This window comes from Gossypium hirsutum, chromosome A09 (genome assembly GCF_007990345.1).
Source record: "Gossypium hirsutum isolate 1008001.06 chromosome A09, Gossypium_hirsutum_v2.1, whole genome shotgun sequence".
NCBI classification, from domain to species: domain Eukaryota; kingdom Viridiplantae; phylum Streptophyta; class Magnoliopsida; order Malvales; family Malvaceae; genus Gossypium; species Gossypium hirsutum.
Genome location: NC_053432.1, coordinates 61,604,727 through 61,618,618, shown reverse-complemented (window position 1 = coordinate 61,618,618; position 13,892 = coordinate 61,604,727). Strand labels below are relative to the sequence as shown.

General features: G+C 35.5%; 1 protein-coding gene across 1 annotated transcript; it reads left to right on the top strand.

Moving 5' to 3' along the window:
• The first annotated feature begins 12 nt into the window (after nt 1–12).
• On the top strand, nt 13–13,400 carry LOC121206089 (nuclear pore complex protein NUP107). The gene is made up of 24 exons (XM_041076327.1): nt 13–384; nt 1,013–1,392; nt 1,960–2,029; nt 2,495–2,610; nt 2,863–2,894; nt 3,031–3,156; nt 3,689–3,847; nt 4,125–4,217; nt 4,307–4,474; nt 4,803–4,901; nt 5,061–5,296; nt 5,398–5,455; nt 5,910–5,998; nt 7,103–7,231; nt 8,052–8,174; nt 9,145–9,243; nt 9,334–9,522; nt 9,703–9,874; nt 9,971–10,127; nt 10,237–10,439; nt 11,598–11,739; nt 11,972–12,132; nt 12,584–12,700; nt 13,124–13,400. Exons 1-24 carry the CDS (start codon nt 305–307, stop codon nt 13,190–13,192), a joined length of 3,267 nt encoding a protein of 1,088 aa, XP_040932261.1. The 5' UTR covers nt 13–304; the 3' UTR covers nt 13,193–13,400.
• Nucleotides 13,401–13,892: the final 492 nt, after the last annotated feature.

Sequence of the window (13,892 nt, the reverse complement as noted above, 5' to 3'; positions counted from 1 at the left end):
TACACCCAACCAAACATGCGGTAAATTTTTTTCCCGAGGTTTTGAAGTTGAACAGATTCCGCACTCAAATTACAGCTTCTTCATTAGTGTTCTTTTTTTTTGTTAACCCCCCACCCCCCCCCCCAAAAAAAAAAAATTCCATTGTACTTCCGACGCTTCTTTCGATTTGAAAACCATCTATTGAAGTTAAACAAAACGCCCCCATTGTAAAAAAAAAAGCTCAAATCCATTGAAGTTTCAGTGTTTCTTTTGATTTGAAAACTATCTTTTGAAGTTGAAGTACGCCCCCATTGTAAAACCCATTATGGACGTCGACATGGAAACGTCTCCCAGCTACTTTGACCCCCAAGATCACTCCGCTAGGGAAAAGTTTCGTCGTTATGGGTAACATTTGAAGAATCCTTTGTTTTTACATTAATATATCTTTAATTTTTGATTGTTTTGGGTTTTCTGGCTGTTATTTTAGAGGTTTTTTTTTTAAAAATTTTTGGGAATTGTGTGAATTGTTAGAAATTGATTGATTCGAGCTTATTCCCTAAAACAAACTTCTGAGAGTAATGTGTTAAGTTTGTTTGATGGTGGTTTTTGTTCGTTTTTTAATCTTTAGGAGTTGGGTTTTGAGTTTGATTGGCATGTAATGGGTTATTTATTTATTTATTCGAACTTTGGATTAAATACTTGAGAAGTGGAAAAGAGACTGAAGATGTTTAGTATCACACTGTTTCAGATTGTTCTTTACATTGTTGAATATGAATTATGTTACTTGGGCTCGAGTTTGAGTGTGAGTGTCGGATATGGATATGTGTCTAACACGGGTATGCTTAAATTTAAGTTTTAAAGGGTTTTCATGTACTTAGAGGGTCATATTCTACTACATATGTCCGGATATGTGTTGGACATGGGTACTCAATGAGAAACAAATAGTGGGAACAGCATAGAATATGAATATGGGTATTGCTCCTTCTTTTTAATTCTTACTTTGTGTGGATAATGTAATATGGGCTACCTGCAGGAAAAGATACTCAAATTCTAGCATATCTCCACGGCAAGAAAGTGGCATTTCGAAGTTCAACGAAGCTAAGTTGTTGTACGAGGGACAGATTATCCACAGCCCTACTAATGCTGCAGTTCTTCTTGAAAACATCAAACAAGAGGCTGAGAGCTTTGATACTGATTATTTTGAAGAAACACCTGCAATGGAGCGGTCGGCTTCTAAGAGGAGGCCATCAAGTGATGGTCATAGAACGGCAGAGATTGATAATGGTGTTGATTCAATCCGCAGATTAGGAAGTCATGCACTAAAAGCTTCTAAGATCGAGGATGATTTATTGGCAGATAATGGAGACGCGACCTTCGCTTCGTTTGCATCTCTACTTGATTCTGCTTTTCATGGTGCTTGAAGTACTATCACTTATATTATATGCTACAGCTAAAAGTTGAAACTATTTAACTCACTTCTCTTGTTTCAACCAAACACGATGTTACTGTGATGATTGTTTTTGATTATTATGTCTTGGGATTTGTGGAGAATCCTCGATTCATTTCAGCTATGCTAATTTCTAGGAGTTAAGAAACTGATAATTTGCATACTATTAGCCTTGAATGTGTTAATGCGAGATTGATTGAAGGTCATTACTGTATGCATATCAATGAATAAAGTTTTACTTGTAAGAATAGAAATATACAAACTCATGAAAACAGAATTAAAGCACTGGGTTAATGATGTGTGTATTGTTATGTGCATCGATTGTAGATCAACTGATCAATATGTATATATTTCTATATTGGAGAACTAATATTTGGTTGCAATCATAGAAAAGGAAGCTAGTGGCCAGCTGGTGTGGTATTGGGAATATCATACGTTGCCTGTAATTTAGAATTATATTGTTTTTCATTCTTGTTCTCTTGAAATGGCTTCTCCATTCAAGCTACTTATGTTCACAACTTCATATTTTTCAGGGGTAATGCCAATTCCTGACCTGATTTTACAATTTGAGAGAATATGCCGGAATGTTTCAGAGTCAATTAGGTTTGTCTTGTACTAATTATATTTATAAGTTGCATAGGTGTATCCTTCAATATGTAGACACTTGTACATGAAATACTATGGATATGCTTATAATTTCAAATTCCTTTCTGTTTGATCTTCTTTTCTGATCCGGATTATGTCTTGATTTTGAGCATCTTACAATGCCATATGCCTTTATCATTGTTCTTTTTTCTGCCTCCATCCCCTCTTTTTTCAGAAAGAACGAAGATCCAATGGCACTGATTTAATGTGCTTTACTTATGCATTATTGAGTCTTTTTTATGAGTCAAGGAAGCCAAGATGGGCATTTTTCACTTAAAATTATGAATTAGAGACAGGTTTCTGAATGTTTCTCTCTCTCTCTCTCTATATATAATAGAGAACAATTTGTTCGTTTTCTTTTTAAATTAGGTAACATCAATTTCTTGGGTGGCCTTTTAATTCCCTCTTGGTTATTGTGCACAGATATGAATCCAACGTACGCCATAGGGTTGTCGAGGATAAATTGAGGAGGCAGAAGGCTCAACTTCTGCTTGATGAGGCTGCTACATGGTCTCTCCTGTGGTATCTTTATGGAAAAGGAAATAAATCGCTAACCTTCAAAATATTTTGGCAAAAACTGATTTCTTAGAACAAAGAGCGTTTTAATTCTGAAGCTTTCCAAGTTATCCTGCATCTTTTTTTTCAGATCACACTTCTTGCAGTGCTTGCATTATCTTTGGCAATATACTTTTTTTTTTTTTTTAGTTTTCTTTGTTCTACTGGCTTTAAACTTCATCCTTGAGCTTCGGATGTTTGATGAAAGTTGATGACAGTTTCCATTGTTCTTGCAGTGACTGATGAACCTCCTGAAGAGCTCATTCTGGTATATTTTTTCCTTTCCAATATTTTGCCCTTAGTACTGAGTCTTTTGCTGCAACTGGATGCTAGTATTCCTTTTGACTACCTTCTAATTTAAGTTGAAATGCTTTACCCTTATTTGAATCTATCTATTTTGATAGTCCCCTTCAACATCACATATAGAGGCTTGCCAATTTGTTGCGAATGATCACACAGCACAATTATGCCTCCGCATTGTTCAATGGCTAGAAGAATTGGCTTCTAAAGCGCTAGATCTGGAGAACAAGGTGATCGATTTTGTTGACTACTTTATCATTTTTGTTTGATTCATTATACTGTTTGACGAAGAAGCAGTTAGTGGCATGCCCATACATGTTATGACTTCTTGGAAAAGCGAAGCTTTCGGTCTTTCACTATTCTCCTCCCTTCACTATCTTCTCCTGTTTCTTTTCAGTTGCACTTTTAGTAAGGAGATCGGCTAAATAAGGTGAATAGTAGCATCTAAAAAGAAAAGATTCATAGTATAACATGTTTAACTTTGTATGCTTCAACCATTCAAACTATGAGTTTGTTTGGCATCTGTTTTGCGGTCACATGCTTGATTGGACATCTGATGTTTGATAAGGTGTCATGTCTGTAGTAAGTGCTTCTATAACAGCTTAGTTGTGGACAGGAAAACTTGATTCTCAGTTTCTTTGGCTAAAGCATGCATATTTTTAGTAATTTTTTTATGGTTAATTTTTGCTTTAAGGAAGCTTCATAAAAGTATCCTATATCATTAGATTTTTTTTGACATTAGTGTTTATTATTTTTCTGCAGGTGCGAGGATCTCATGTTGGTACCTATCTTCCCAACTCTGGAATTTGGTACCATACTCAGAGGTTTCTCAAAAAGGGTGCCTCTGCTGCTAACACTATTCACCACTTAGATTTTGATGCTCCAACACGGGAACATGCCCATCAGCTGCCTGACGATAAAGTACTCTCCATGAAATTGTTTTAAAAATTCTAATGACTTCCTTTATTATTTGTTATTTGCTTTTATCTCCCAATATGATATTTGCAGTATTAGTCAGAGGGATAGGGTGCAAAAGTACCCTCCTAATATAGAGAGGGCGAGAGGGAGAATTCTTATGTGTATATGTGAGAATGACATATCTGTATCGTTTTTTTACCATCATGATCGAATTTCCTTTAGGAGTTTGTGATAGAGGTATAACAATATAAAATATATACTGACAATTTTTCCTTGACAGAAACAAGATGAGTCTCTACTTGAGGATGTCTGGACTCTGTTAAGGGCTGGAAGACTGGAAGAGGCATGTGAGCTTTGCCGGTCTGCTGGACAGGTATTCAGAACTTGACAACGTCAATGAGAATACAGATTAACTTGGTTGTGTTTTTTGCGTGCTGTCTGATAAATAGCTTAATTTTGCAGCCATGGAGATCTGCAACTATTTGCCCATTCGGAGGGTTAGACCTATTTCCTTCTACTGAAGCCCTAATGAAGAATGGAAAAAATAGAAGCCTGCAAGCTATTGAACTTGAGAGTGGCATTGGTCATCAGTGGCGCCTTTGGAAATGGGCTTCCTATTGTGCATCAGAGGTTAATATAACAACCATCTTATCTGATGATTCTATTACCACTTCGATTTTGGAGTTGGACATGTTTAATACCTAGTTGGCTATTTCATTGGTTGAGTTTATCCTTGCAAGTTTTAACCTTTTGGGTTTTATCTGTATTCTCGTCAGGAGAAGAATAGTATTTGTCATGGTTTTCGGATCTTGGTGCTTTTGAAAGTCTTCCATTTCTCTCTCTCTCTCTCTTAAATGCAAGGATAGTGGTTAATGCATGAGGTCCACTGTATTATGTGGAGTTAATGGAGTATTTCCTCTCTCTTTCCCTAACATTTTCTGCCCTTTCTTTTTCATAGAGGATTTTTGAGCAAAATGGTGGGAAATATGAAATAGCTGTATATGCTGCCCAATGTAGCAATTTAAAGCGCATGCTTCCGATCTGTACGGACTGGGAGGTATGCTTTTCTGAATAGATAAACATCTTAGGAGGCATTTCAAATGCTAATATGTTCTTTTTACTGATGCTTTATGTTATATATATAATACCCTTGTGAAATGCTCATAATAACTTCACCAAAGATCAAGTCATTAAAATCTGATGTCTGTGTCTGCAGACTGCCTGTTGGGCAATGGCCAAATCATGGCTTGAAATTCAGGTAGATCTAGAATTAGCTCGTTCACAACCTGGCAGGATGGAACAATTAAAAAGCTATGGAGATGGTATTGATGGAAGTCCAGGAGGAATTGATGGTACCTCGCAGCCTTCACCTGGACCTGAAAGTTGGCCATTGCAAGTTTTGAACCAGCAACCACGAGACCTTTCCGCTCTTCTTCAGAAACTTCATTCAGGGTATCTTTATAATGTGTCCCCCCTTCCTAATACTAAGTTATCCGTTGTCATACTGGTGAATTTGTTATATCCTTTCTTTGTCTTTTGTTCCCATGATTTAGTGAAATGGTGCATGAAGCAGTAACTCGGGGATGCAAGGAACAGCAACGTCAAATTGAGGTTTCTGTCAAGTAGACTTTGCATACTTTGTTTTACTCTGATTCTGTTTGCATAAATATAGATCATAATGCTACAATCTTTAACAGTCATTCTGGCCTACCAAAAGAAAAAGAAAAAAATAAAGGGTGGTGGTGGGGGATTAATTAACTAAAACAGAAACTAGCTGTTATAGATGAACTGAAAATTAAAAAGCTCACTCTTCAGGCACTTGGAGAAATTGGGGTGTACTCCTTACTTTTTACCTCATTGAACCGCTACATAGGCTTCACCAGTTTCACTTCCTGGATTGAAGTGACATACAGGGAGATAAATTTTGTTTCTTAGAGCATTGGCAATTCATTCTAGATACATGTACATTGAAAGTGATTTGTTAGATCTTGTTTCCTTTATTAATGGATTCCATTAAAGTCAATAAACTTTTTGGTGGCTTCTCTAACCACACATTGCTTGGCAGATGAATCTAATGTTAGGGAATATACCACTTCTCCTTGAGCTTATATGGTCGTGGATAGCACCTTCAGAAGATGATCAAAACATCTCCAGGTAGTACTTCTTGAAAGCCACATCAACCAGTATCTAATAAAGGGTCCGGTTAAGGCTGCCTATAGGCACCGGTTAAAGATTATTCTATTCCCATTTTTGGAAAGTCTTTTTTGCCTTTGATACATTTCTTTTACTGAAATCGAACATTGTCAAGGGTGCCAGGCGCACTTGAGGCACTAGGACCTCTATATAGCCTGAGGTGCAAAAAAAAGTGCTCGCCCGAGTAAACCGAGGTGCAAGCATATAGATATATATGTAAAATGTAGATAAAATCATATGTAACTAATACATACAATTAATAAGTATTAATGGCATCGTAAAAGAAAGATAAATTTTAATATTGTTCAATTTATAAATTCAAAACATTGTTCAATAGTTTTAAGTTTAATAATTTACTTAATGTATTGTAAAATAAAACACCATAAGAACAAAACTAAATATCATCGTCAGACATTAGCTCTAAATTTCCTTCATCTTCTCTTGAACAGTTTTAACTTTTAAGAGTTAACTAGGTTTTTATATAATAAAATTAGGTCAATAATTAATTAAAAAATCATTTATTATATTTTTCTTTTAAAAGTTAAAAAAAAAAACAAAAACAGGAGAACAGAATGGCTCTTTAGTGAGGTGCTTTTTTATTTTTTATTATTTTTTGCGCCTGGTTTTTCAACAAAGGCTCCTGAAAAGCATGCCAGGCGCTTGCCTGATTGAAGTCGCCTTGCCCTGAGGTGGCTGAGGCGGTAATGGCCATTTACACTGCACCGTAGTACCTAGGCTCTCGCCGTGACATCACTGCTGAATCAAGAAAAAAACATAATGCATTTGATTAAGCTTTTCTTTCTAGAAATATTACATTAGCCAGTTTTACTAGGCTTTGGTTAACATTTTCCCATTTAACAAAATAGAAGCAATTGCGATTGGAAGTAGCCAGCTCTATTTGTTTATTCCTATTTAAGTGAGCTCTTCTAAATGAGCTTTTCAACAAGGGTTGCAGGGCTGCTATTTTTATTGGTATTATGGTGCAGGAGAAGGTAAAATCAATGGGATTTATTCTCAGTTGTATTGGAACATTCTTTCTTATACGTGCATCTTAATTTCTTCCAGGCCTCGTGATCCTCAGATGATTCGGTTCGGTGCGCATGTAGTGCTTGTTCTTAGATATCTACTTGCTGAAGAAATTAAAGATACCTTCAGGGAAAAGCTTATGACTGTTGGTGATCGTATTCTTCACATGTGAGTAATTTCCAAATTCTTGTTTTATTGTATCTCTCATCGTAATGGTGTGGAGTGATTTCAACAGATAGTCATTCTGACTCTGAAATATGCAGGCATCAATTTATTCTGCATATGTTATGCTAGTTTTAGTGGATTTTTCTCATTTGTGCATTATGTTGAGACATCATGATTCAGATAAGCAAGTTGAATCTCTTAAGTGCTTGGCCTAGTTCTTCCGCACATGAAAAATGTTGGAAGTCTATGAAACCTATGCGAAAAGCATGTATGTTAACTAAAACAACATGGAATTAAGAACATATAATCTGAATTGATTGGAAACTGTGACCTTCAGTTGATGAAATTTTTTATTTGAGGAAGGAATAGAAGTTGTGAACACATAAGTTCAGTTGATAAAAAATTTGATGTAAGAAAGGCATATAAAGGTTTTGAAGACATCAAGCTATGAAGTGGGTCCTTTTCTTACCCACGTTTGTTTAAGCACCCAAATATTGATATTTACCAAAAAGCTTCAATTAACACTTTTCTTTACATGGAGTTCATATATTTTTCCAATAAAAAGATCCTTTTTTTGGATAATAATAAAGCAGAAGGAGCTATCTAACATGTTCTAGTTGATTTTATTCTCTTGGGAGAATTTGTTATTGAGTATGACTCTAGTATAGGCATTATATCTCTCATAATAGCTTGTTCCTTTAGGTTGTAAATTATGTTGAAAAAGTCCTGCAATATGTGTTCTATAAGAGAGAAAGCACCTTCAATTTATGGATAGGTTCACTTAGTTTGCTTTGTATGCTGGATTGGAAAATCAAAATTTCAGGTATTCATTGTTTCTATTTTCAAAGCATCATGAAGAATTGGTTGGCATTTATGCTTCTCAGCTTGCAAGTCATCGTTGCATTGACCTCTTTGTGCACATGATGGAGGTTAGGCTTAATAGCAGGTAATAGCTATATGTCGTTTTCTATCTGTTTTTCCTCTGCTGTTCTTCATTACTGAGATGGGCTACGTTTTATCATTGGGTACTTTTAATTGCCAGGTTGTTTTGCCCTCATGGAGATCAGTGACTTGCATATTTGTTTTTTCTATAATCCATGTTAATCAACAACGAAGCATCATAACTATACTTTTTTGAGCTGCTATTCTAGAATTATGCATATTATTTAATCCGTGGAAGATAAAAGAAAGTGTTTTAGAACTTGTTGCATCTTATAAGGTGTTAGAATTATGCATATTGTATTAATCTGTGGAAGGGAAAAGAAAGTATTTTAGAACTTGTTGCATCTGAAGTTCTTATAATGTGTCTGGTGGGGCTATGTTTTGTTGCGTGACCACAGTCTAAAAAGTGTGAATGAGAAGAGATATTTGAGGGTAATTAAGTTGTCAAAAGTAAGGTGGGGATGGGGGTGATAGGGTTTGAACCTGTCTGCTGTCTTTATTTTTCTATGCCATGTAGCCCAAAAAAAATAAAGGAAAGACAGGCAGAATCACTGTCTGCTGTCTTCATTTCTATGTCCCCCTTTTTTTTTTTTTTTTTTTTTTTCTGATACAATATTAAGGGTGGGGGAAGGGGGTTGATAGGGTTTGAATCTGTGTCAAATGGGTGTACGAAAAGAGTTTTAGCCACCGCTTTGTACAAGTCAAAACATATATCCATGTTTCTTGTCCCTTTTGTTTTTCCGCTTTATTTTGCTTTAGTATGGACCCACTGGCTCATGATTTAAATATTTAGAAACCGTACTTTCTGTCAGTTATTGTTGATCTTAGTTTGAGTCTTTGAGATATCACTAAGATGATCTCAAAATGAAATGGAAAAACAGAGTTATCTTTTTAAGATATTGCAAAATTATCTGTACTATTCTTTCTCCATTTATCTCTGCTCACCACTGTTTTGTTTCTTCCCTCGGCAACAGTGTACATGTCAAATATAAAATCTTCCTTTCTGCCATGGAGTATTTACCATTTTCTCAAGGGGATGATTCGAAAGGAAGCTTTGAAGAAATTATTGAGAGGTATTCCTGTGTTTTCTGTAGCCTATATACTTGGCAGTTATGATCCATTGATTTCAATTAAAGTTGGAATGCTTTGTCATGATAACACAGGCTTTTGTCACGATCACGAGAAACCAAAGCTGGAAAATTTGATGAAACATCTGACGTTGTGGAGCAACATAGGCTTCAGAGTCTTCAAAAAGCTTTGGTTGTCCAATGGCTCTGCTTCACACCTCCCTCCACAATTACCGATGTTAAAGATATTAGTGCCAAACTTCTTATGCGAGCATTAATACACAGGTATTTCCTTCCTTATTATCATTGGAGATTAATTTTGGTTTTTTTTCCCTATTGTACCATTTATAAATTTTAGTTCAACTGTGAAAGCTTTTTATGCATTACCCAAATCATATCAATTCTAGTTTAATCTGATTTGAAGGGTTCTCTATCAGGCATTTAACCATCATTTATTTCCTATAGCAATATATTATTTAGGGAGTTTGCTCTGATTTCTATGTGGAGAGTCCCAGCAATGCCAATAGGTGCACATGAATTGCTTAGTTTTCTTGCTGAGCCTTTGAAGCAGCTTTCTGAAACTCCTGATACTTTTGAGGATTTTGTTTCTGAGAATCTGAAAGAGTTTCAAGACTGGGTATGCTTTTACTTTCATACATGCATAAATTATTGGCATTGGTAGATTATTCTTTACTTTCTTCTATATGCTTATCCTAATTTTCATTTTAAATAGAGTGAATACTACTCCTGTGATGCAACGTATCGCAACTGGCTCAAAATTGAATTAGCGAATGCAGAAGTTTCTCCCGACGAACTTTCGGTAGAGGAAAAACAAAGAGCAATAATGGCAGCCAAAGAGACGTTGGATTTATCTTTTTTATTGCTACTGAGTAAGGCAATTTGGTAGTTTTGCTTCCATGGAGTGTGGATTTTTTCTATTTGTCTTTTGTCTCACCATATTGGTGCCTTTACGGTTTATGATCTTAATGCTTATAACAGGGGAAAGAAACCCATGGCTTATTTCTTGGGTGGAACATATTAGTGAATCGATGGAACCTCTATTTCTTGAATTGCATTCTACTGCAATGCTCCGCCTCCCTTCTGGTGAATCCATGTGTCCAGACGCTACTGTTTGTGCTGCATTAATGAGTGCACTTTACTCTTCTGCAACTGAGGAAGTTGTCTCAGAAAGACAGTTAACAGTATGCTTTTCTATCTTGTTATCCATTAAATGATTTTGTTGTCCATGTGAAGATATTAAATTGTTGGTCTCATGCTACAGTTTTTTTGCAATTCCAAGACCTGAATGATCTAGCTGTTTATAAGAATTTGAGCTATATTTTCATCATGTTGAACAATTAAATTCCTAGATATGCATCACTCCAAAAGGAAGCCTCTGAATTTGGATATGTCAAAGCTATATTCTAGATGTCAACTCCTCTTAATCCTTGTGGTAATTTGTTATGGGCTGAACCTGTGTTAGGAAGGGCCATTAATTTCAATTCTAATTAAGGATTAGGTTGCAACATTATTTCTTGATTGTGACTGTATATCAGTTAATTTATTTCCTTTCTAGAACTGGTTTCCTATTTATGTATGTAATATGACTGGTCATATAAAGCAGCATATGGATTAATAAACCCTAAGCAAAATTTCTAAAAAAAACCCCAAAGAGATCTGGGTCTCTCTCTTATTAGTCCTAAGGGTAGACAATTAACTTCAACTTCCCCATCATCACCCTGGATTTGATCCTTTTCTTGTGTTCATTACATAAATTGCATATAGATTCTACAAGAGATGGGATAATATCTTCAAATGAGGTAATGCTTCTCAAAATCCTTGAGAGAGTATAGGTGACAGTAGGTTTGCTTGTGAGGTTGAGTGAGGAAAATGGTCCTTCTAGTTCTATGTATTGGAAAGGAATAGCAACTCATGAACTGTGGTCTGATAGGCTATTTTACTTGAACTTGGGTTTGAGTGTTAGATATGGACATGTATCTAAATCCGGATATGGGTATCTTCAATCATTTTCTAAGTTTTTTCATGTAATAGTTATATTGCCTTATCTGTCTGAAAATGTGTTGAACTCGAGTACTTGAAGATGGGTGGCACCAAGGTGGGGGTTGTACTCCCAATGGTAAAATTGTTTTATGGTTTCTCTAGAAATTTTAAGTTTATAAACTAATACAATGGTAAAATTGCATTTTGGCTCCCCAAAATTTATAATTTAATTCTCTCCCCCACCAAAGAAAATTTTCTGGCTTCACCTCTGCTTAGAGAAAAGTGAAGAGTGGGAGCAATATTGCTGATAGGAACCATTCTTAGTAGATAACTAATGATCTTAGTTTTTTATGGGGCAGGTAAATGTTGCCATTTCTTCAAAAGACAGCTACAGCATTGAGGTAATGTTGCGCTGCTTGGCAGTGGAGGGTGATGGAATTGGTCCACACATCCTCAATGATGGTGGCCTTCTCAGTGCTGTTATGGCAGCTGGCTTCAAAGGTAAGTAAATAAGAAGATGCCGATCTGCGATGCATGTCCATAGTTGCAGACTCTCATAATTTCTTCATGCATGTTATGCATTCATGGTACAGTTACATGCATGAAACTAATTCTTTTTGTGTCTTGTATGTTATCGTAATTAGTCAAAGGCGGAAACATGCCATGTCAATTAGCGAGGAACATGATCTGCATGATAAATTTCAGCAGTGTTGATTGAATTTGTTAAATGCAGGTGAGCTTGCGAGATTTCAAGCAGGAGTTACATTGGAGATATCCCGATTAGATGCTTGGTTTTCAAGCAAAGATGGTTCCTTGGAAGGGCCTGCAACGTATATTGTGCAGGGCCTCTGTCGTAGGTGTTGTATTCCAGAAGTCATTCTCCGATGCATGCAGGTAAACTTTCTTATGGAGTGAGGCCCTATATTAAATATAGGCACCATCTTTTAACAACAGAAAAAGTGTCTTGTCGCTGTTTTGTCCGTTGCACATGGCTGCATTCAATTTTTCTTTGATGTTTATCCTTTTGGAAGATTGAAATCCCACGCCCGTGCCCTTCATGTACTTATGGAAAATGTTTAGGAGTTTCATTTTCTTGGTCCAGCTGTGCTTCCCTGTTTTCTTTTTTAGTTTGTCACCGTTATTTTGCAAAAATTAAGAGAAATGAGGTCTAGAAACAAGGAACAAAAATTTACGTCATTGTGGAATTCTTATTTTACAAATTCAATCGAAGCAATGACAAGAAATGAGTGAAAAAGACTGCAGCTGTGGTGGAATTGCATTATTTCATAACTTTTACCTTTTCAATAGATTTGTTCTTACTTACCATATCTCAACTCCTTGGCAGGTTTCTGTTTCACTCATGGAGTCAGGTAATCCTTTTGAAAGCCATGACCAGTTGATTGAGCTAGTCTCGAGTTCGGAGACAGGGTTCATCAATCTCTTCAGTCGGCAACAATTGCAGGTAAGTGGATATCTTTTTATCGGTTAAGTGGTAAAAGAGGCTCATATTGTTCATTCCTTATATCCTATGTTACTCGGACTTGGACTTAGTGCAAGTATTGGATATGAGCATGTGATATACATGGGTATGCATTGGACACCGGTACTAAAAGAAAAATGAAGAGTCAGACTAACATAGTCTCTATCTATTGTAGACATAAAGGCTAAATTTAGGTTTTTTTTACATTATAATGGACCTTAAAAGGTATACCATAACCTCTAAAAAGAAAATTAATATGTTACTATGAGAATGTTGATGAATTCTTCAATTTTGCTATTATTTTGATGATATAAATGCGGTATAAAACGATTTCTTCATTGTTCAAACTTTTTGTTGCGGACTATCAGAATTTCATTCAAACAACTTGTTTTGTCTTATGAGCAGGAATTTTTATTGTTCGAGAGGGAGTATTCCATATGCAAAATGGAGCTTCAAGAGGAGCCTTCCTCGTGATTTTAGCCAGCTGGGGATGAAATTCAGGTTATATGTCATTGTACTTTATGCGGCATCTCCCTCCCATCCTTCACCACAGTTTTTACTTGTTAAGGGGAAAAACAGAATTAAATGTTGTAAATTAGATTAACATGAAATGGTATTTTGCCTGGATTAGCTGGATCTTCATTACTTGATAATTTGAGGTTCTAAACACACTTAAACTTGATTTTTTTTTCCCTGTATTTGAGAAATCTTTGAATATCATCGTACCAATGTCTGGATATGCAATGAAGAGTCGACATAACGAGTATATATCATGACTTGGATCTTTAACAAAATTTAAAGTTGCAAGTAGAGAAAAACAGTAGATGTTTTCCATATGCATGGAACAATCATTTGTCATTAGTAATTTATCGTAAAGGAGTTTATACTAAGATGGTCAATATTTTGTAGCAGTGGATGCATTGTTTTTATATTTGAATTGATACTTATTGGTATTATTTATTTCCGTCTATAGTTTCGGGATTTATAAATATTTTTAAGAGATATTTAATATATTTATAAATATCAAATAGGTAAGCTAAATAAATTTTAAATATTAAATATTCATTAATTATATAAAATACTTCATACATTTAAAAATAAGGATGATTTAAATCATCGCGTAATTGACTACCTAGATTTATTTTTGCAAGTCACATCTTATATTTTATGCTTA

What these genes read in the sequence shown, in the direction of transcription:
- LOC121206089 (XM_041076327.1), top strand. Translation starts at nt 305, where the DNA reads ATGGACGTCGACATGGAAACGTCTCCCAGCTACTTTGACCCCCAAGAT. An exon ending in GTGGTATCTTTATGGAAAAG is followed by an intron (nt 2,611 to 2,862) that starts GAAATAAATCGC and finishes TTGTTCTTGCAG; the next exon opens with TGACTGATGAACCTCCTGAA. An exon ending in GATGATCAAAACATCTCCAG is followed by an intron (nt 5,999 to 7,102) that starts GTAGTACTTCTT and finishes AATTTCTTCCAG; the next exon opens with GCCTCGTGATCCTCAGATGA.